The sequence below is a fragment of the Oncorhynchus keta genome, chromosome 12 (genome assembly GCF_023373465.1).
Source record: "Oncorhynchus keta strain PuntledgeMale-10-30-2019 chromosome 12, Oket_V2, whole genome shotgun sequence".
NCBI classification, from domain to species: Eukaryota; Metazoa; Chordata; class Actinopteri; order Salmoniformes; family Salmonidae; genus Oncorhynchus; species Oncorhynchus keta.
The window spans coordinates 20,626,289-20,650,078 of record NC_068432.1 but is presented as its reverse complement, the minus strand read 5'-3'; the positions used below and the strand labels follow the sequence as shown (position 1 = coordinate 20,650,078).

The following is a 23,790-nucleotide window of genomic DNA, read 5'->3' as shown; positions in this document are numbered from 1 at the left end:
CTACTTTGTTTCTTCATTGCGTGTCAGTCCACTGGTGGCTTTATCACTCCATGTCAGTCTGGGCTCTTCAGCACGCAACCTTTGCTGTCCGCCATACCTGTCACAACCATGCTCCACAGTTTAGGTTAGAATGGTTGAGAAAACATGACTGTAGGCTTGGTGCCTTGTCAGATCCTCAACAGTCCACATTCCCTTTCAGTTCAGCAGATTGATGCTCAAGTCAAATCAAGTGATCCTTCATTATCCAATGAAGGAACATTAATTTGGCTGCTGGTTCTCATCAAAATAGACCAAATGGATCTCAGCGATCAATTGTCTTCTTTTACCATCTTTGAATGAAGAGCTTGTGTTGAGTACCACATGATCTTAGCAGAGGTCCTTGCTCTATACCCCAATGTTCTGCCCTGTATTCTGCTGTTTTGCGCTTCTCCATTCCCTAAGTAATATGTGATATGATCTGCCTCGCGTGGATAAAAATAGCCAGTGGAATTGGTTTCCCTGCTGACAGAGCGTTGCTGTTGGATGTACAGCACTGTTTAGTGTCCGATTAATGTCTTCCCCATTACTGAGGTTCAGCTCTGAGGTCATTAGCACAATCTATTGCTCTGTGGAGAGCACAGTGTATGAGGCTGTGCTCAACTGTGTTGAAGAGCCCAAAGCTCACAGAAGTCACTGTGACATTAAAACAGGAAGCGGTGCTGACCCAGTGAGACAGAGGAGCATCCTTCTCTGAGAGGCTAAATTACCCTCTCCTCTGCCCTCTACACCCCTCCCCCCTACATACTACTCATGGGATGGGATGCTGTTTATCCAACGGTAAGAAGGCTTGCTTCCCTAGCCGCTGTGTGTGTGTGTGGGTGTGGGTGTGTGTGTGTGTGTGTGTGTGTGTGTGTGTGTGTGTGTGTGTGTGTGTGTGTGTGTGTGTGTGTGTGTGATAATACTTTTTCCCCAAAGTCTCTGAGGCCATTTTGGAGAGCTAATAGCCTAATGACTTGTGGCATTCTTTCACATGACATTCCTTTGTCATGCCAATACTCTGTTTTATCCTACATCTATTGAGCAGCGTGAAAAGGCCTATCGACAATATAATAGAGTAATGAGTTGAAACAGTGACTAATGTAAGACTATTGTAAGTGGTCTTCCTTTGTGTTTACCAAAACATGTAAGTAGGCTCTGTCTAATAGAGGCTACATGTAGACTAATTTTCTCGGAATGTAAGGGGTTTCAAATACTTACATACAATCTGTAATCATTTTTGTGTATATTTTTGTCTGAAAGTAGGAAGTGGGCTAAAACTTGTTTCCTTTAATGGCCCAGTGCAGTCAAAAACGTGATTTCCTATGTTTTATAAATATTTCCACACTATGAGTATGGAATAATATTGTGAAATTGTGAAAATTATGATAATGCCCTTTTAGTATGCGAGTTGTTTGAAAAGACCTGAGTTTTGGCCTGCCTGGTGACATCACTAGGTGGTAAATTGGTCAATAGACCAATAGGAAATAGAGTTCCTAAACTCTCTGCCAATAACAGCTAGTTTTCAGTTTTCCCCTCCCCACTCAGGCCACTCCCAGACAGTCCTAGCAAAATTATTGTTTGAGAAATTGCTCATGCTATGAAGATATTTCTGTTTCTTTTTGACCATTTTATTTTCAAACAATCACAGTAGGGTACTTAATTGATACCCAGAAATGATTTGATATTGATATTTTAAAAAATGACTGCATTGGACCTTTAAACAAGGCGGCATTGATCAGACTACCCACGCTGTGCGGCGCGCGCTAGTGTCTGTTCACTTTTGATGAAGGGGGACACGTTGAAGTAGCTATAGGCTTCCATAGAAATGATATTTTTGTGACTGATAATCCATTTCCTAACCTGTCGTAATTTGTTAAATAAGAGGACAAAGACAGACAATGCTGCGAGTATACTGCCGATGATAAGGTAAGCGTTCATTGATAGACTTAATTATAATTACCCATCTGAGTTAATTAGCGGTATAACCTATACTGTAGGTAGTAATTACTTTACCGATTAAAACGTGACTGATTTAATTTTGATTAAATATGCGACTGTTTTGTCCTCGAGCTCGCGATGGAAATGCAATTGATTTATGTATGGCTTTTGAAGTGCCGCTCCATATTGCGAGTGTCTCCACCAAATTAACTCGCTCAGAAGCGTCTATAACCGCATTATGAATCCCTCAAGGGTTCAACTGTGGGACATGTAACAGAGAAAATCATATCGACTAGGTTTAAAAAAATTATATATGAAAGTAAACTGAGTGTGAAACGGTGAATTTACTATGAACTCATCGGTGTTGGTCTATGCATCATCCATCCATGACACTACATAGCCACCATCAGTCGGTGTCACACTACTTATAAAGGCTATAGGCCGATTTATAAACTCTTCATAAGCACTACATGGTCTAAATGCTTCATGTATCATTTAGAAACAGAAAACTAAAATAAAGTGTGAACATTTGGCATAACCATTTTCCCTTAATAATGTTTTCTGAAGCATATAGGATTTCTTAAGTGTTTGTGAAGGCTTCATTATGCCTTAAAACATGGTTCATTTTGGACTGATGTTTTATAGTTCTGGCCGGATTCAAAACAGAATTTATGCAGAACATGATCCATTCTGTTTTCTTGGCATATAAATAACACCACCTAAAATGTGTGAACAGACAACCTATTCCATAGATATCCAAGAGGTCTGGGTCTTTATGGCACAGGAGGTAGTGTGGTTGTGTTTTGACAAAGAGTCGCTGGTTCAACCCCCACTCCAGATATTCCACTCCAGTTGCTACATTCTGATTGACTCACTTCAATTCTATGAATGTGCAAAATTCCCCTCCTTCTCTTTGTTTTTCATAACTCTTATCTTTGGGACACAAAAATGTCAGAGTCATGATGATATGATATGAGAGACAGTTAAGCCATAACATTCCATATCTCTACTGTTATATTATGCATGAGAACTTCATCTACCAGTCAATACATGTTTGGTATGCTTTGCCATTGATGTTGGTCAAAGCCTTGTCGTCTTGATCTGAGTGGAATGTTTTTGTTTCATTCAGGCCAGTGTTTGCCTAAGTTACATTCATGAATTGGATTTTGGATCTGCCTCAAAGCCACATTGGCCATGTATCTAATTGGATGCTGTTGAAAATTATATTTCTCTGTGTGTGTTTTGGTGATGCAGTTACGTTGTGTTTATGATTGTTCAATTCTGCCCTCTGTGCAAAACATGGTGTGTGTGTGTGAGGGAGTTTTAGTTTGCTTAGTGAAATTGCATGCGTGCGTGTTTGGTTATGCTCACTTATTTGTGTGTGTGTGTGTGTGTGTGTGTGTTTGGCCAGCTGCTTTTCTGTGTGTGGGTGGAGTGGTGTCAGAGGTCTGAGCCACTTACAGTTACTTCCTGTCTCTGCATAACGTTGTATAAGAGAGGGGGCGCTGGTCAGGAGTGATCATGTTTCTCCTCTCAATACACACACACAAACTGTGCTGCCGGCATGAAAATCATCTGCTCAATAACATAAATTAATTATCTTTTCCCCAACCAGAACTGTATAGGTAATGGACTGCCATAGGAATTGCCATGAAAGAACCTAGAAAATGGCCTCTGACTCACTGTCATTAGCAGAAATGTCACTGAAAATATTACAGAAACAGCACTAGAAATGTGCAGGAAATTTAGGGGCAGAAGTCACTGATGCCAAATTGGACTCGCCCCATAGAGAATGTCCATGGTTTGTAAAGCTGAGGGGCCCTTTGGATTTCTCCACACTAACTAGTGAAGTTAGAGAGGAATGTGCTCAATGTCCCTCAGTGCCCTTATATACTGTCTCAGGTTTGGCACACCGTTCATGAAATGTTAAGATGTCGGATGTGCTCTGCTGATTTTTTGGGGGAGAAAAGGACTCAATATTCCTTCTCAAGTTCCTCGAAAACAGAGGAAGGGGAAGTTGTATTAGCTGAGCATTTCAGATCTGGGTGGATATTAAACACCTAGTTTAAAATCTAAAAGATATTAGAATATGTATTATAGACTCTAAAGACCCCTGCTGTGAAGTGAAAATGTTAGTTTGAATAACAATGATATTTTTGTCCTGAGGTCCTATGAGTACAGATTCAGTAAGTTGTGTGGGTATCTGCCATCTTAACTCAGGTCAGAGAGAGAGTGTATGGAATGTGCATAATGGTATCTAGGGACCCATTGGCATCGTTGCCAATGGTTGATGGGATTCTTTAAATTTGTCTTATGAAGCGGAAATAACACCACCTGGTAAGAGAATCTGCATTGGACTGTATCACTGGAAGCAGAGCGGGAATCAGAGTGATAGAAAGTTTGTACTTTTTAAAATTCTAGAAGCCTAGTTACATTCCAATTTAATCTGTTGCGCATTGAGTTTTAAAATCCACAGAAAGTAATCAAACCATACCAGAGACTAATGTGGTTGGGATTCGCACCAATTTACATTTTTACCTACGCATGTAGCTGCTTTCCTTGGCCCAATTCCAATTAACCAGCCATAAATCCAAAGATTGTCGCTCATATAGTGAGGACCTGGCAGTTAACCTTCTCACGTTAAGCTTCTCACACTATCCTTCTGTTAGTAATGGCTTTAAATGCCATATCTGGCTAGTCACTCACTCACTCACCCTCACTCATCAAATCAAATCAAACTTTATTTGTCACATGCGTTGAATACAAGTGTAGACCTTACCGTGAAATGCTTACTTACAAGCCCTTAACCAACAGTGTAGACCTTACCGTGAAATGCTTACTTACAAGCCCTTAACCAACAGTGTAGACCTTACTGTGAAATGCTTACTTACAAGCCCTTAACCAACAGTGCTGTTCAAGAAGAGTTAAGAAAATATTTACCAACTAAACTAAAGTAAAAAAGTTACACAATAATGTAACAAACAATGCAAAAGGACAAAAAATAAAACGACCCACATTGGCACTGCATAAATTAACTTAAAAATGCATCCCTCCTAAATCCTTCCCTGACGATGTAGCTTGTTCTGTTCCAAACCAAGTGGCGATGCTGCAGTTGGACTGAAACACAGACTCCTGATTGTAGCTTTAAGGGATCACAGATAGATGAAAGCATTGGGTGGTCCTTGCTTTCACTTATTCAATCACATCTCACTGGGCACATCACCTTATTTCAACGTGGATAATTGGGTAATATTAAGTTTAGACATTGATCAATGAGATTTACAACCTATATTCATTCACCTTCTCAAAAAGACAGTCAAAAGTTAGTTGAATTTCCAACTATCTAAGCACAAGATATATCTCCTTCAAATGTTGATATTTGGTTGCATTGACAACCAAACACAATCCAATATCACTTTTGAAATACAAAAATACAATTTGAATTGTTAGGTACTACTGTACTTTTTGGAGCTAGGAACACTAGCATTTCACTACACCCACAATAACATCTGCTAAATATATTTATGTGACCAATAAGATTTGATTTGATAAATAGCCTGTTAACTTGTTAACAAATTATATGTTGGATTCATGTCTCCACCTCAACCAAAAATAAAAGTTAAAGAATGGAACTAAGCCATTATGTCAATAAATATCATTACATTTTGAATCAACCAGAGCTCGAAACCCTACGTGTATTGTCTATTTTTAGATTAATTCTTGGTTGAATTTGAACAATAGATGATGATGACGTTCCAAATTGTATATAGGCCTAAATAGCATCATTGATGATATATGAGTGATAAAGTATGGTCACATTTAATTTGCTCTATTAAGCCTACCCTTTTGGAATGACTTTGATAGCAACAGTGAATCTATTTCATTTTTTAAGTGGAGATCTTTGTCTCAACAATAATTCTCATGATAGCACATTGGGAACAGTCTGTGACCACTATCATAGCTAAGAAGGGCTTGCTTAAAACTCTGAATGGGAGATCAAAGAGTAGTTGTAGGTAGATCAATTCTCCAATAGGAGGTGCTGCCCAGCCTATTGATTTTTTTCAGATAGTGGATATAACATTGAAGATCTGACGTTGTTTTTGAAATTGACATTTGGTTACCATGATGATCATCGTGTGGTAGAAATGTCACCCTCAAAATTAACAGTTTACGTTGATGACTTTTTTTCGAATCCAATGTATTTTCCATGTAGATTCCACGCCACAATACATTGACAAATTACGTTGAAACAACGTTGATTCAACCAGTTTGTGCCTAGTGGGATACTGGTACACGAACAGGGCCTTGAGTGAATGAGGACATATTTGATGAGCATCTCAAGCAATGAGACGATGCATTTTGTTGTAACATTTTGCAATATGATAATATTCCACTTCACTGTATTATCTTCCAATGATGGATCTTTGATCAGGTGACTATATAATGTTTTTTTCCTCCCAGACAATTTACATTTCCTGGAAGGCGACACTGTATTCATACATTATTCAGACATAGGAACCAGCATAGAAGTAGTGATCAAACCTAACTCATACCTCAATCTCATAATGACGGATGTTCACTGTGACAATATCACACACACACACACACACACACACACACACACACACAGAGAGAGGGAGTTGGGTGAATGAACCCAAACAAAAACTGTACGAAATGTAAGAACATCAACATGGATGATATGGAGGGTTGTCTATTTATTCATCCATAATAATTACATAAAATATGTTTGACTGCGGCTCTATCTACTATTGAAAAGCATCCCTTATCCTCGAATAACAGGAGAATCTCCAGACTCATCATAATGTACTGAGTTTGCGACCACACATATCCAGTGAATAACTGTATCTCTGCCAGAATGACAATAAAAGTGCTAACACAGATGAATTCTGTGATAACTGTCGTTTTGTGCAAGGTTGGCAATGACAGTGGGGGGGTTGTAGTCTCCTCCTGCCCATGGTGACAGGGCCCCTCACTAGCGTTTGCCACCTATTTTTTAAAGACCATCTCGTCGTGACAGGCACAGCCATTAGAAGATAATTAGGCTGAAATCTCCCTTCGCTCGTCATAAAAGTCCAATCAGTAGAGACGTTGATTCAATGTGAGGCGGCCAGCTGCCCAGGCCTGATCGTCTAGCCCATCTAGCCCCCCTGTCCTGATACCATTAATTGGACCTCTTTAATATTTATGGATAATCTTTAAGATAAGGAGTTATGTATTTCTCTCCTGCTGATCCCTTATTTCAAAGGGTGGCTGTTCAGTGCTAGGTGATAACCCCCTGCCATTGTGCCTGAGAGAAATCTTGTCACATTTTGGCAGCTTATCTGCTAGGCTGCAGACGAGAGCACAGCATGTGTACAATTACAGACTAGGACCTCCTTCATTGAAGACAATGTGAAATAGCAAATAGGTCATTTTCTTTCTCGAGAAAGTCAGCAAATGTTAGTATAACGTCAGTGTTAAGGAGTAGTTTTAGTCTGGCCTTCCTCCTACTTGGGCCTCCTATCCTTTTTCCCAATCTTTTTTCTCTCTGTTCAAAGCTTCATTAAACTTTGAAGCTGCATATTTCCCTTCCCGGCCCCCACTGCCAAAGGGCAGTGATGCGTGCGTCTAAATGGTCAGGGAGGAACCAGATAAGGTGTACTTGCAGTTTGCTTCTCCCAAAAAAACATAGGTTTTGTTAAATATAAAATTATCAGTTGAAAGTGATATTCAAACCAGGGCTTGTATTGGACCGGTACACAGTCTTGTATTGATTGTAGTCTGTCGATGTTAGAGTATGGATGAGTATCATGTTACAGTCTCCCACATGTGACAGGGAGTGTCACATGTTTTTGTTTGAGATTAGGATTTTAGGATAGGCCGTCATATCAGGTAGGAGGGGATGTAAAATGGAGGTGTCTCTATAACAGCACACCAGAGTATCCACTATGAAATAATGAGGGTATCCTACAATAGAATTCAGCTCCCTCATCTCTTCTGACCTTCTCTATCCACAGATCTCACCAGCCGAATGCACTGAGGAGGACTTAGAGCAGGATTGAGTGAGGAGGAACTCTCTCAGTTCTGTACTCAGGATTATTGGGTGTGGCTTAGGGCAGAGCTGACTTAGCCAATCAAACCTGAGGAAGTTCCCCTGACAACCTGCTGTCCTAAGGGGGTGACTGTTAGTTTTGCTTGCACCTACAGTATTCCACTGGGCCCTCCAGCCGCTCCCTGGTCTCTGATGGAGGGCAGCCCAGAGAAGCAGAAGCCCAGCCCACGACACCGACCCAAACCCAGGGGCCCCTCCACACTGACTCTGGGCCAGTCCCGCAGCACAGAGGACCTATCTGAGGGCCTCCCCAGGGCCAACTTTAGGAAGGGCTTCTCCCTACGTAACGTCAGCCTGTGTGTGGTGGACGGGGTCCGGGACATGCTCCAGAGGAGCCGAGGAGCCTCTCCAGAACCCCGCTGCAGGCTCAACGGGGATACGGGAAGGTGTTGGAGTCCCCGCCTGCTGCGTATGCCCCGGGGATCCCGCTGTGCTGCCCTGAGGCCCCTGCCAGCTGAGGTGCAGAGGGAAGGAGCCCTGCGTTACATGGTGGCAGACGACTCGCACAGCATGGGCAGCAATGCTCAGTGGCAGAAGTGTCGTCTGCTGCTGAGGAGGATGAGAGGAGGAGGAGAAGGAGGGGTCACTGAAGGGGAGGGGGGATTCCTGCTGGAGTTCTATGTGCCCCCCAAGGTAGGTTCCCTGGTCCGCGCAGAAGTTGGCTTGAGCTTTGATTGGTTATCTCAAACTGTGAGAAAGGCACAAAGCAGAACCAATCAGTAAAAAAGCACATCCTCTTCATTATCAACGCATCGTTCCAACAACATCAACATAGCCTTTCCAGACACTGAAGTCAGGAGGACTTCGAGTTAGTTGTCAGCCACTAGTGAACTATATGAATTCTGGTCAAACTACCAGTGAAAAATAGATTTCTAACAGTGATGCAGTGCTAACTTTAACTTGTCTTTTTTCTCTGACCCAGTCGTCCAAGCCCAAATTGAGTGTTCCTCTGACAGCCGTCATGGAGGTGCGGACCACCATGCCACTGGAGATGCCAGACAGGGACAACACCTTTGTCCTCAAGGTCAGCTTTACTTGTAATGTCAGTACATTTTTATCACAAGTGTACAGTTGAAGTCAGAAGTTTACATACACTTAGGTTGGAGTCATTAACTTGTTTTTCAACCAACTCCACAAATTTCTTGTTAACAAACTATAGTTTTGGCAAGTCGGTTAGGACATCTGCTTTGTGCATAACAAGAATTGTTTACAGACAGATTATTTAACTTATAATTCACTGTATCACAATTCCAGTGGGTCAGAAGTTTACATACACTAAGTTGACTGTGCCTTTAAACAGCTTGGAAAATTCCTGAAAATTATGTCATGGCTTTATAGAAGCTTCTGAGAGCCTAATTGACATCATTTGAGTCAATTGGAGGTGTACCTGTGGATGTAATTCAAGGCCTACCTTCAAACTCAGTGCCTCTTTGCTTGACATCATGGGACAATCAAAAGAAATCAGCCAAGACCTCAGAAAAAAAATGTGTAGTCTGGTTCATCCTTGGGAGCAATTTCCAAACGCCTGAAGGTACCATGTTCATCTGTACAAACAATAGTATGCAAGTATAAACACCATGGGACCACACAGCCTTCATACCGCTCAGGAAGGAGACTCGTTCTGTCTCCTAGAAATGAACGTACTTTGATGCGAAAAGTGCAAAACAATCCCAGAACAACAGCAAAGGACTTTGTGAAGATACTGGAGGAAACGGGTACAAAAGTATCTATATCCACAGTAAAACGAGTCCTATCTTGACATAACCTGAAAGGCCGCTCAGCAAGGAAGAAGCCACTGCTCCAAAACCGCCATAAAAAAGCCAAAGCACGGTTTGTAACTGCACATGGGGACAAAGATCGTACTTTTTCGAGAAAAGTCCTCTGGTCTGATGAAACAAAAGTAGAGCTGTTTGGCCATAATGACCATCGTTATGTTTGGAGGAAAAAGGGGGCCGCTTGCAAGCCGAAGAACACCTTCCCAACCGTGAAGCACGGGTTGGAGGCATCATGTTGTGGGGATGCTTTGCTGCAGGAGGGACTGGTGCACTTCACAAAATAGATGGCATCATGAGGGAGGAAAATGATGTGGATATTCAAGCAACATCTCAAGACATCAGTCAGGAAGTTAAGGCTTGGTCGCAAATGGGTCTTCCAAATGGACAATGACCCCAAGCATACTTCCAAAGTTGTGGCAAAATGGCTTAAGGACAACAAAGTCAAGGTGTTGGAGTGGCCATCACAAAGCCCTGACCTCAATCCTATAGAAAATTTGTTGGCAGAACTGAAAAAGTGTGTGCGAGCAAAGAGGCCTACAAACCTAACTGAGTTACACCAGCTCTGTCAGGAGGAATGGGCCAAAGTTCACCCAACCTATTGTGGGAAGCTTGTGGAAGGCTACCCGAAACGTTTGACCCAAGTTAAACAATTTAAAGGCAATGCTACCAAATACTAACTTCTGACCCACTGGGAATGTGATGAAAGAAATAAAAGCTGAAATAAATCTTTCTCATTTCACATTCTTAAAATAAAGTGTTGATCCTAACTGACCTAAAACAGGGAATTTTTACTGGGATTAAATGTCAGGAATTGACATTGAGTTTAAATGTATTTGGCTAAGGTGTATGTAAACTTCCGACTTCAACTGTACGTAGGCGTTATGACATAACAGTCAGGGTTACCAAATGCTCTGTATGATGCAGATTGGCGTAATGAACCAAACAGTGAAAGACGGTCTGAGTACAGTGTCTATGTAGATAATTGAGTCCCTCACTCTGTATACACTTGTCAAACACGTCTTTTGTAGTAATCAATGTCAATGCTTTGTGCACAGTGAGTGATAAATATACAGAGATGCAGTTGACAGAGAGACAAATAGTCGGCTGAGGTAAACCACGGACCATATTGTTCAGCTAAGCTCTTGTCAGTAGGCTAAAACAGGCTTCTAATATGTTACTATCAAGATATGTTCTGCTACATTCACTCAATTATAGGTTGGCCTATATATAGTATATATCGAAATGATCTTATATTCGTCAGTGACCTTCAGCCCTGTAAGAACTACGTTTGATAGATAAATATGTGCTTGTATAATAGAACTTAACCATCTGTATCATTTGGTTTCTTTATACACCTATCCAATACTCTCATATCTACACAAGTGTCTATTCGATTTGGAATGTGCTAATCTTGTGCCTAATCCAATGCTTGTGTTGCAGGTGGAGAATGGAGGAGAATACATCCTGGAGACATTAGACTCCCTGCAGAAACACTCCTGGGTGGCTGACATTCAGGACTGCATAGACCCGGGGTAAAGAAAAATACCATTACACTCGCTTCTCTGTGATCTAGGGGTGAATCTTAATGAAGTCTACAAGTGCAAGTAGATTCCTTCCCTTCTCTCTGTTCCTGCGCTGATGTGAAAGCAAAATCCCAGTGGGCAACCACGATATTGCTTTCATCGACCTTGTCTTTTCAGATTGACAGAAGACTATTGTACCCTGTATAGATGATTTTATGCAGTAACCATCAAACCCGTTCCTTCTCATCCCCTGTTTGTCTTCTGTGTGCAGGGACAGTGGAGATGACATTGAGCTGACGTCTTGTCCTCATGGCCAGTTCCCCTCGGTGTCCACCTGTAACTGTGAGCTCACGGCTAGTGAGTATTTATTCACTGTAATGGTAACTCAGCATCTGACTGTATAGGGTAACTCCATGCTCTCTCTATGTCCACCCAGACATACCCAAGACCCCTCAGCACCGTGCTGGTCCTTGTGGCCCCTCAGGGCCCCGCTTTCGGGCCCTGTTGGCCTCCCCATTGCACCCCACCCATGTCCCCCTAGAACGCTTCCTCCAGTCACTGGAGTCCAACAGGCCTGGAGCAGGTAATGGCCAGCTCTCTCTGTGGAAAGGCTGCGTTTTGCTAAGACAATATTGTGATAAAAGGTGCTTATATTATTTATGCTTCTCACCCGTAGGTGAAGGAACACCCCGCTCTGAGATGGACACCTCTCTGACCTGCTACCCATGGTTCCACGGTACACTGTCTCGAGTGAGTGCTGCTCAGCTGGTGTTGGTGGGCGGAGCCCGGAGCCATGGGCTCTTTGTGATTCGCCAGAGTGAGACGCGCCCGGGAGAATACGTCCTCACCTTCAACTTCCAGGGCAAAGCCAAGGTACACTCAGACGCAATCTGGTTCCAAACTAGTCTCTTTATCTTTATTAAAACAATTATTCACTCAAAGATTCCCTTGTATTCCCCTGCTAGTTCACCCAAATTGATCTCATCTTATGGACACATGAAAGTAGTCTAGCAACGATCCAAGATGTGTGTGTTTACTAAGCTACAGCTTAGCATTAGCATTGTTGAACGCAAGCCAATGGTAGAAATACCTAACAGCATGCCTCTACCTCCCTGTGAGCAGCACCTGCGTCTGTCTGTGGACTCTCAGGGCCAGTGCCATGTGCACCACCTGTGGTTCCAGAGCGTGGGGGACATGCTGCAGCACTTCCACTGCCACCCCATTCCGTTGGAGTCCCGTGGGGCTGCAGATGTCACGCTGCGATGCTACGTCCAGACACAGCGTAGCCGCCCAGGTAACACGTGGGCTAATGCTGTCTTACTGTTTGAGATATGTCAAATGTAGGCTATTATGATTATAATAATGTCCAACATGTCCAAAAACAATCCCTGCATTCCTTGATTCCTGACCCATATCTAACCTCTCATCTTAAATGTGTTCAGTCAAGCATTTACATTATCGAAGCTACAGAAAGGGTTACCTAGCAGAACAGTGGTTTTCAAAGAAAAAGTAGTTTCAAGCCGACAAAGGAGTCTTTTAGGAAAGATCCACTGGACTAGGCAAGCATAAGGAATTGAGGATCACTCTTCCAGGCTGATGTCTGTTTGATGATTCACCACAAGGGAAGGGAGAGGCAAAAGAGACAAAGGGCACTTTTAGTTGTCCGAATCCCTTTTTCTCTGGCTCTCCCTCTGTAGGATTACCTTCTTTACTCAGTGCTGCTCTCTCCTGTTTTGAAATATCCTCCTTCACAAATCCTTCCCTATGTATCACTAAAACCAGTCTTCTTGTTTTGTTTTTATCTTATGTTGTTTTGTATTATTACCCCCTGAATATAGAACATAGAACATCATATTATTGTAATTGCAATTTCTGACTTGATGCTGCTGTGTTCCAAGCTCGATCTATGGTAGCCTGATCCACCATCCTGACCGCTGCGTTTTATTTTAGTTTCACAACAGAATGTAAGCTTGCAGAATGTAAGATCAGGATTGCCAAACAAGGTTAGATCTATGGTGCATTTGTCTGTGTGTTTCAAACATGTCTCGTGTATCCGTTGGGTTCCTCTTTGCAGAGCTCTGTGTGTCTCGGATGTCCACCCCTACCAGAGAGCCTGGCTGTCGGAACGGCCTCCACCAATTGGCACAATTCTTTCCCGGAGTCTTGCAGCCAGTTGGTGGATCTGTGGACTCTCCTCTTCCCCCTAGTTCCCCTGCTCTACCCCGCATCCTGCCTCCCTTCCCCAGACTAGAGGATGGGGGTGATGGTGGCTTACGGAGCCGCAGTGGCAGCATAGAGCATCTTCTACCGCCCTCTGGTGGCTCAGCTGATGAACAGCAGGAGACTGAGGGAGCACAAAGAACAAGAGCAGTAGAGAACCAGTACTCTCTCTACTGAGGAACCTTGACGTCATCTATGACTCTGACAGCATCAGGATCAGATATCTGTTTTGTCAAATGGATTTTGCAGGTGGTGGAACAGGTTTGGAGAGCCTTTACGCACAAAATATATTGATGAATAAAAACAATATAGTGGTTTGTTTCATCCTGAATGTTGTCATATTCAAGTTTAGTCCCTGAAATATTGGATGGTGGAAAAAAAAGTGTACAACAGGGGTTGAACAATAGTCCTATAAATCTACCCTAATCCTCACTAATCATGGAACTGTATAACAAAAGTCCAGTCGTAGTGAACTGTGCGCCAGGCTCCAGGTTTAACCTGCTACGTGTGGTCTGAGTTCCATAATGATTCAAATGGCTACATGCCCCAAATTATTCCACAACGTTAGCCTATTATGACCCACTAATGCTAGCGACCCTCAGGAAACACGGACGTGACAGATTAAAGAAAGGTAAGGTAATGGAATGATGCCAAATGTAAGCTACAAGAAAACAAACACTAAAGTGACACTTGTAAATGTATCTGGGTATAACTGACAGTGGCTCCTGATAGAGGTTAATATTTAACATGATACACATTGTAAAAGAAAATGGAGAAAAGCCCAGGCGTAAACTGTAATTACAACATTCTAAAGCGCACACATCAACTCGGCAGGTTCAGCCCTACAGAAGCTTTGGTCTCCAAATTTCATCCATACAATTTACGAGGGCACAATTAAAATGTTGAATAACGGCACAGCTATTTATAGCCTATTTCACTGTGGAAAAGAGGCCGTAAATCATGTCATGTTGATGTGGTTTTCAGTTTGCTTCCATATGGCTGGTTTCACATTCGTCTCCAGGGATCATAAGGAAAAATCATCTAAAACAGTTGCTGTGCAAAACAGTTGCTAGCTCTTATCAATAGTTCTTTTCAATTTATACATTACAGTGAATGGAGAATGCTGTTATTTCTTTCGGGAAATATAGTTATTTCTAATCGCTCAACCTTATTCATGGTTTTCTCGCCACACCATTTCTTAGAGCTCCCCCTCGAATGAGTAGCGGGTGAATAGCATGCTATTATCATGCTTAAGTTCAAGGTAAGAATACGCATAGAGCTAAAAGTGCATAAAAAGGAAGTAACGTTCCATTTACGCGCGTTTAACTCTGGTCGGAATCGGGTAAGAATGGATGGGGACTTGCAGTGAACTTGAGATAACGACTTGTGGTAGTTGTCAATGTCATGGAATCTCAGAGCTAACACATGACAAGGAAGAAGAGGATGATACACCCCAGTGGATGGAACTGTTATATTCAACCTCATCCTCTTCATCCCTCCCAGATCTCAGTCATCCCCTTTGATCAAAAGACTGTGGCCCAATGTCTGTACCATAATAAATTGATTCTCTCGAGAGTTTCATAAATCCCTTGGCCCCATGGAGTATTACCATTAGTCAACAGGGAGCAATATGTAATAAAACATTTTACAGAAATGCCACTGTGCTTGCTACTATGACATGTTGGTGTACCTTCCTGAATAAAATTGTATCAAATGCAAAATAAATGTAAAGGCCCAGTGCAGTCAAAAATGTGATTTTCCTGTGTTGTATATACAGTGCATTCGGAAAGTAGTCAGACCCATTGACTTTTTCCACATTTTGTTACGCCTTACTCTAAAATGGATTAAATCGTTTTTTTTACTCTAGTCAACCAAGTTATAAGACTGCTCTCTCTGCTTCCGCACGGCAAGCAGTACCGGAGGACCAAGTCTAGATCCAAAATAACACCTAGTTTTCAGGTTACATATCCCTCCCACCAGGCTCGTCCAATTAGGCCCCTCAGACCACTCCGACAGTCCTAGCAAAATTCTTGCTTGACAAATTGCTCTTACATAAGTAGCGAGTGATGACGTAGTGCACATAAAAATACATTTTGTGGTTTAATTCTCATTTACCAAAAAAAAAAAGGGTTTCAATCACATTTTGAACTCTACTGATGATTTTCTCACAAAAAAAATAGCATTATAAGGCAAGTGTACCCACTTTGGTATTGGCAAGTGCTCTAGTGTACGCATAACATACATGATAAGATTATATTGACAAAAGAACAATAAATATTTTTTTTTAAATGTACGGTAGCCAAGCATCGATTATCATGTCACCAGAATAATACCCTAGATATTTATTGGAAAGGAGCATCAAGCTCATCACCTTGCACTTTCAACACCCTGTGAAGTTCATAATTTATTTCATCTGTAGTTTAATAAACTGCATGCTTTCCCGATGAGTTGTAGTGGAAGGACAACACAATATGTCATCGCGTGACTCCAAGCTTACTTCGGTATGATGGTTATTATATCAATATTTGTGCAAAAAAGCATTTCCACTGACATTTCTTGCATAATTCATTTTACGACACAAATAGATAACACCTTGTCTAGTGTTTTGCTCACATTTGTAAAGTTTACTGAAAAACAAATTCTGTTTCCATCAGGCCTTTCATTAAAAAAATGATCTGACATGTACTTTACGTGCATAAAAGGTTGGATGGAAACCTGGTTATTGAGATAAAACGGCTGCTTTGGACCTTTAAAGAAAAGAAAATTGTCACACTGTCCCGTCTAATTCAATCAAGATGCTGTAGGAGACATCTGGTGGTAAAAATATTTGACTATACTACATTAACCAAACACTTACACTACACTTACACTACACTAACCAAACACTTATTATTATTCCCCATATTTTAAAGTTCGGTCTTTTAAAATGTATACTTACAAGAACATCAATGCATTGCTATTGGGATAATTATAACTCTACTGGCTCTGTAAATTAGCTAACTATAATATTTTTTATATATACATTAAAGCGACCTAAAAGTAGTGTAGATTAGTTCATCAAACATGAATAGGAATACATTTTGAAGTCTGAAAATGTCTGACAAACATTGGTCACGTGCATCTCTACCGGACTGAATTGTAGGGCCGGGACAATACCAGTATCGCGATACTCGTTATTATCGTGGCAAGAAAACAAAACACGAAGCAGATTTCTTCTTTAGGAAAACAGTCCTAATGTTCGAAACAAACATCATTATGTTGTCATCCAGTCACATTTATTTATTTTCCAAGCTTATAGCACACAATATTTTACATACAGCAGGTTTTTAAAAAGGAAGGGTCTGCTTCATGTTTTAATTTTTGCCATATTGCAATACTCGTATCATCCTGGCCCTACTTAATTGATGCATCTGCAGGAGAGAAAATAAACACTATTTATTCTGAACTGTGTAGTACCCATTTTTGTACGATTCTACAACACTGGAAAGTCCTGTGCTGCTGTAACCCTTATGATTAATCCTCTTTGTATTCAGTATTGTATAAATACTGACATGCTAATAAAGACCCAAGTGACATTCCTTTTTCATGTGCTTCCATAAGCACACTTTTTAAATAATTTATTCATCTTAAATACATTAAAAGTGTTTGAGGCAGGGAAAATGACATGATTGGCCATACATGTTCTTACTTCAAATATCGTCAAGGCACATTTCAACTAATTTACTGTACACAAAGTTATCTAGTCTCTTACTGATCTTAGGTTCCATTTTTATTATTTCTGTACAGGAGCCCAGTACAGAAGCCCACCTAGGACCCTTCAGTGCACTAGTCCGTTGCAGGAGTCTCATCTAAACTGGATTACCAAACGTTTTCTCAAAAGCACCTTTTCACCCAGCTACAACTGCTGCTCAGCTGGCTGACACCTAACTCAACTCTAGGCGGCATTCTGCTTTATATTTGGCATTCTGCTTTATATTTGCTTCGCCCACGACTGCCTCATGAAAAATACAATCCAGAAACTGTGTTTCAACGTTTAGAAGCATCAATAATCATGGCTTGTGATACGGCTTTAGAAACATATCCTTCATCAGTGAGAAAGAATCCTTCAGATAAAAAATATACTTACCTATAGCAGTTTTGCACAGATCCATACATCTATGGGTGCCTCCATCTGACGAAATTAAACTTCTACTACACTTCCCGAGTTACGCTTACGCACAGGTGTTCAGAGCATGCTAGATAGCTAATAGATAGCTTCCATCTGTTTTCCTTGAACAAGTGCTGTAAAATGGAGATATGCCTGTGTGGGAACCATAATCCTATTACGGTGTATATCAATTTAACCTTTTTTAAAAGTATTTCTCACTGATATGAAAGATAAGGTCCTTATGTTTACAAAACTGTATCGGAAGCGATGCGTGTTAATGTTCAGACCGAGCAGCAGGGATCTTAACAAAACTCCCCTACAGAAGACGCCTTCATTCAATGACTCTTATGTGTAATGTAATGGAACTGAGACTTATGATCAAGAGCTATCTGATGCCAAGGTCCAAACTTGTGCAGCCAGGTATCATCAGCTTACTTCCCACACTTAAAACTGTGCTCATGACATACAATTCACTTTTCACAACTTTTGAAAAGCCAAGATGAATCATAGCACCATATTGAACGTTAGCCTAATTAACCATTGCACCGTTCTGCAATTCATTCAACACTGCAGAATCAATCAAAACTGCAATATAGGCCTAAACCAAAATGCTTTGGTTCCTCACTGCATCACTTCCTACATCAAACTTCCAACAATTTCCAATTTAAATATTTATATTTTCTAGTGAACTATATGTGAACACACAAGTGATACAGTGCAGTCTTGTGATTGTGGAACAGCTCAACCCAAAGCACCAGTAATCACTCAATCATCAGCATCTATTACATCTATTACAGTATTATTATTGACATATATTCTTAGGTTAAACAGCTTTCATTAGGGCATCTGGATACAGCAAGAATGGAACAGATGGAAACCAGTCCAGGGTGTGTCAAGTTGGCACAAGGCATGTATGTCCCTTACCATTGCATTCAGCCTTCCCATATAAATCCTATAGTGTGGATGAAAAGAATACCAGCGTCAGTTTGCAAAATCAATTTCCTCCCCGTTTCAAGTTGACCAGAATAGACACCGCTATTATGACCAACACTCCCACAGCCATCTCCATCATCTTGCCCATCTCCTGATCTTTGATGGCCTCTTTCTTCCTCATAATCTCTTCCTTCCTAACTCGCAGCTCCTCCTCTCTCATGAGCTGGGATTTATAGTGGGATTTGATGAAGTTGTCAAAGTCGAAAATGTTCTTGCTGTCTATCCCCAAGGCGGAAGTCTGGCGTGCCTCCCTCGTTGGCTGAGATGAGGAGCTCTTGGTGTCCTTCGCGGAAGGTTTGCTCGCTCCAGTAACGTCTCCCTGACTCAGAATGCCTCGGTCGTATTTCTTCCTCAGTCCCTTGTTGCCCAACACGTTGTAAGCCTCGCTGATGTTGGAGAAGCGGTTCGTAGCCTCTTCACTGCCTGCATTCTTATCTGGGTGGTAGACGAAAGACTGCTTGTAGTAAGCCGTCTTGATCTGAGCTTGCGTGGCGGTTGGAGACACCTGGAGGATTTCATAATATGCCGTTCTGCTTTTATATAGGGGCTCAGACATGTTGCCGTTGCCATAAGCTCTCACAAATAACTGCTCATGAGACTGTCGCAAACTAAAGCGCGACTGTCCGATGGCAAATCGCACCATACACAGAGATCTTCTCTGCTCGCGCCTGGTTTGAGTTATGGTGGCCGTCACGAGACCGTTTCTTTTCCAGCTTGAAGCTCTAGAGGCAATAACATGGACTTGTGTGTCGGCCAGGTGAGGTGAACTGAGATAAAACCACCTTGAAGCACTATCGAGTACTCTTATATCCTCGCTGTCCGACAAGTTATTCATCCATTCAGAACCTAACTGTAATACCCCCTCACCGCATTTTGACATAAGGTCGTGGCAAAATCCAATCTTAAATCCACCTTTGGTGAGTCTGCTGAGGGGCCTTGAGTTCTCCGTTCTTAAAGTCTCCTCAGGACTTCCGAGAAACGGCAACCGTGTCAAGTTGTCGGCCCTAGCTGTATTATCATGGTCATCTTGAGCTTCGCCAGACCGATATTCTGTCAGCAAGCTTGTGGCTTGTATTGCGCCTTTAGCTTGGTTGCCCTCAATCCTCAGAGGCAACTGATGATATGTATTTTGAAGAATTCTGTAGACTCCATTACTAAATTTCAGTCTGACCTCCGCCATGTTTGCAAGGAGCTAATAATAACAATTCCAGTTACAGCAACGGGCCAATAAAAACCTTGGTACTTGAAACGCGCACAGAAAGTAGCCAATCAAATGTGAGAAACATGTTTGAGACTCATCACTGCGTTACGTCATGGTAATTACGCAACATTTGTTTCTGGTGTATCTGTACTTTACTGTAGTATTTATATGTATTACAACTTTTACTTTTATTTCACTCCTAAAGAAAATAATGTACTTCTAACTCCGTACATTTTCCCTGACACCCCAAAGTAGGCTACTCGTAACATTTTTTTATGCTTAGTAGGACAGGGAAACACGAACATCCCTGGTCGTCTCTGCTGCCTCTGTCTGATCTGACGGACTCACTAATACACATGCTTCGTTTGTATGTTGGAGTGTGCAATCTATCAATTTAAAAAACACAACATTGTGCCGTCTGGTTTGCTTAATATAATGCATTTTAAATTACTTGTAATTACTTGTAATACTTAGGTATATTTTAGCAATTACATTTAGCCTACTTTGAATGCCAAGTATATTTAAAACCAAGTATTGTTAGACTTTCACTCAGGTAGTATTTTCCTGGGTGACTTTCCCTTTTACTTGAGTCATTTTCTATCAAGTTATCTTTACTTTTTGACAATTGGGTACTTTTTCCACCACTGGTTTCTATGTGCTTGAAGCAATTCCATTTGCTACGTTCCAGCCATCATTATGAGCCTTTCTCCCTTCAGCAGCCTCCACTGCTCCACAGGTACGCTACAGACACAGACAAACGCCTTCTTATATTTCCCTATGACCCCTTTTTCTCAGGTCTCCCCTCACTTTCTGCTCTTTGGTCTTTCTTTCTGACCTCTTTCTGGTGTCTCTCTCTCTCTCTCTGGTCTCTCTATCTCTGTTCTCTGAACTCTATCTAGTCTTTGACTTTAATAGCCTACTTTAATTTATAGAATGTTTCTTTGGAGGAAGGATTGTTGACACACTCTCTGATGTATTTATTTGGACAGTGAGGCTAAAACTATACTATACTGCAGCACTTTAGATTTGAGGGCAAATGTTTTATATAAGGGTATTTTTATTCATATCTGTTTTACTATTTAGAAATGAAAGCACTATGTATCTAGTTCCCCCATTTGAAGGTGACATACTCTACCGCTCAAAAGTTTCGGGTCACTTAGAAATGTCCTTGTTTTCCATGAAATGAGTTACAAAATGAATAGGAAATATAGTCAAGAAGTTGACAAGGTTATAAATACTGATTTTCAATGTAAATAATAATTGTGTCCTTCAAACTTTTCTTAATCCAAGAGTCCTCCATTTGCAGCAATTACAGCCTTGCAGACCTTTGGCATTCTAGTTGTAAATTTGTTGAGGTAATCAGAAGAGATTTCACCTCATAATTCCTGAAGCACCTCCCACAAGTTGGATTGGCTTGATGGGCACTTCTTACGTACCATACGGTCAAGCTGCTCCCACAACAGCTCACTAGGGTTGAGATCCGGTGATTGTGCTGGCCACTCCATTATAGACAGAATACCACCTGACTGCTTCTTCCCTAAATATTTCTTGCATATTTTGGAGCTGTGCTTTGGGTCATTGTCCTGTTGTAGAAGGAAATTGGCTCCAATTAAGCGCCGTCCACAGGGTATGGCATGGCGTTGCAAAATGGAGTGATTGTCTTCTTTCTTCAAGATCCCATTTACCCTGTACAAATCTCCCACTTTACCACCACCAAAGCACCCCCAGACCATCACATTGCTGCCACGATGGTTGACAGATGGTGTCAAGCACTCCTCCAGCATCTTTTCATTTTTTCTGCGTCTCACGAATGTTCTTCTTTGTGATCCGAACACACCAAACTTAGATTCTTCCGTCCATAACACTTTTTTCCAATCTTCCTCTGTCCAGTGTCTGTATTATTTTGCCCATCTTAATCTTTTATTTTGATTGGTCAGTCTGAGATATGGCTTTTTCTTTGCAACTCTGCCTAGAAGGCCAGCATCCCAGAGTTGCCTCTTCACTGTTAACGTTGAGACTGGTGTTTTGCGGGTACTATTTAATGAAGCTGCCAGTTGAGGACTTGTGAGGTGTCTGTTTCTTAAACTAGACACTCTAATGTACTTGTCCTCTTGCTCAGTTGTGTACTGGGACCTCCCACTCCTCTTTCTATTCTGGTTAGGGCCAGTTTGTTCTGTTCTGTGAAGGTAGTACACCTTGTTGTATGAGATCTTCAGTTTCTTGGCAATTTCACACATGGAGTAGCCTTCATTTCTCAGTACAAGAATAGACTGACGAGTTTCAGAATACGTTCTTTGTTTCTGGCCATTTTGAGCCTGTAATCAAACCCACAAATGCTGACGCTCCAGATACTCAACTCGTCTAAAGAATGCCAGTTTTATTGCTTCTTTAATCAGCACAACCATTTTCAGCTGTGCTAACATAATTGCAAAATGGTTTTCTAATGACCAATTAGCCTTTTAAAATGATAAACTTCAATTAGCTAACACAATGTGCCATTGGAACACAGAAGTGATGGTTGCTGATGATGGGCCTCTGTAAACCTATGTAGATATTCCATGAAAAATCAGTCATTTCCAGCTACAATAGTCATTTACAACATTAGCAATGTCTACACTGTATTCCAGATCAATTTGATGTTAGAAATGTCATTTTTTGTCCATTAAACTAAGTGACCCCAAACTTTTGAACGGTAGTGTAAGTATTTGGACAAATTCCCTGATGTATTAAAGTAGTCAAACGTTTAGTATTTGGTCCCATATTGCTAGCGCGGAGTGACGAAATCAAGCTTCTGACTCTACAAACTTGTTGGATGCATTTGCAGTTTTTGTTTTGGTTGTGTTTCGGGTTATGTTGTGCCCAGTAGAAATTAATGATAAATAATGTATTGTGTCATTTTGGAGTCACTTTTTGTAATTAAGAATGTAATATATTTCTGAACACTTCTTCATTCATGTGGGTGCTACCATGAGTACGGATAATCATGAATAATGATAAGTGAAAGTTAGAGGCACAAAGATCATACCCCCAAGACATGCTAACCTCTCATGATATTTATGCCTCTGCAACTTTCATCATTAATTCATGATTATCCATAATCATGGTAGCATCCACATTAATGTATAAGTATTCAGAAAAATATATTCCATTCTTATTTACAACAAAAGTGACTCCAAAATGACACAATACATTATTTACCATGAATTTATATATTTTTATTTTATTTTACCTTTATTTAACCAGGTAGACCAGTTGAGAACAAGTTCTCATTTACAACTGCGACCTGGCCAAGATAAAGCAAAGCAGTGTGACACAAACGACACAGAGTTACACATGTGATAAACAGTTTATCACATGTCAATAACACAATAGAAAAATCTATATACAGTGTGTGCAAATGGAGTAAGATTAAGTAAGAATAAATAACAATATGGGGATGAAGTGGGCTATTTACAGTTGGGTGGGCTATTTACAGATGATTGTTTTTACAATGATCAGTAAGCTGCTCTGACAGCTGTTGCTTAAAGTTAGTGAGTGAGATATAAGACTCCAGTTTCAGTGATTTTTTGCTATTTGTTCCAGTCATTGGCAGCAGAGAACAGGAAGGAAAGGCAGCCAAAGTAGGAGTTGGCTTTGGGGATGACCAGTGAAATATACCTGCTGGAGCGCGTGCTATGGGTGGGTGCTGCTATGGTGATCAGTGAGCTGAGATAAGGCGGGGGTTTAGCCAGCAAAGTCTTATAGATTACCTGCTGGCAGTGGGTTTGGCGACAAATATGAAGCGAGGCCCAACCAACGAGCGCATACAGGTCGCAATGGTGGGTAGTATATGTGGTTTTGGTAACAAAATTGATGGCACTGTG

The 23,790-nt window shown here is 41.2% G+C and overlaps 2 protein-coding genes and 1 long non-coding RNA gene across 3 annotated transcripts in view; 1 reads left to right on the top strand and 2 right to left on the bottom strand.

Annotated features, from left to right (window-relative positions):
• Nucleotides 1-23,790, bottom strand: part of LOC127906297 (uncharacterized) — a 287,067-nt gene that overhangs the window by 155,910 nt on the left and 107,367 nt on the right. The window lies entirely within an intron of this gene.
• Nucleotides 1,615-15,307, top strand: LOC118391110 (SH2B adapter protein 2-like). Its single transcript, XM_035782138.2, has 9 exons — nt 1,615-1,944; nt 7,974-8,701; nt 8,991-9,092; nt 11,284-11,375; nt 11,638-11,723; nt 11,803-11,949; nt 12,043-12,239; nt 12,489-12,660; nt 13,441-15,307. Exons 2-9 carry the CDS (start codon nt 8,201-8,203, stop codon nt 13,761-13,763), a joined length of 1,620 nt encoding a protein of 539 aa, XP_035638031.1. The 5' UTR covers nt 1,615-1,944; nt 7,974-8,200; the 3' UTR covers nt 13,764-15,307.
• On the bottom strand, nt 15,674-19,923 carry LOC118391109 (uncharacterized). Its single transcript, XM_035782137.2, has one exon. It carries the CDS (start codon nt 19,904-19,906, stop codon nt 18,728-18,730), a length of 1,179 nt encoding a protein of 392 aa, XP_035638030.1. The 5' UTR covers nt 19,907-19,923; the 3' UTR covers nt 15,674-18,727.

Excerpts from the sequence above, each read along its gene's own strand:
- LOC118391109 (XM_035782137.2), bottom strand. The coding sequence starts at position 19,906 with ATGGCGGAGGTCAGACTGAAATTTAGTAATGGAGTCTACAGAATTCTT.
- LOC118391110 (XM_035782138.2), top strand. The coding sequence starts at position 8,201 with ATGGAGGGCAGCCCAGAGAAGCAGAAGCCCAGCCCACGACACCGACCC. Across the intron at positions 9,093-11,283 it reads ACAACACCTTTGTCCTCAAG|GTGGAGAATGGAGGAGAATA; the intron begins GTCAGCTTTACT and ends CTTGTGTTGCAG. Across the intron at positions 12,661-13,440 it reads GACACAGCGTAGCCGCCCAG|AGCTCTGTGTGTCTCGGATG; the intron begins GTAACACGTGGG and ends TCCTCTTTGCAG.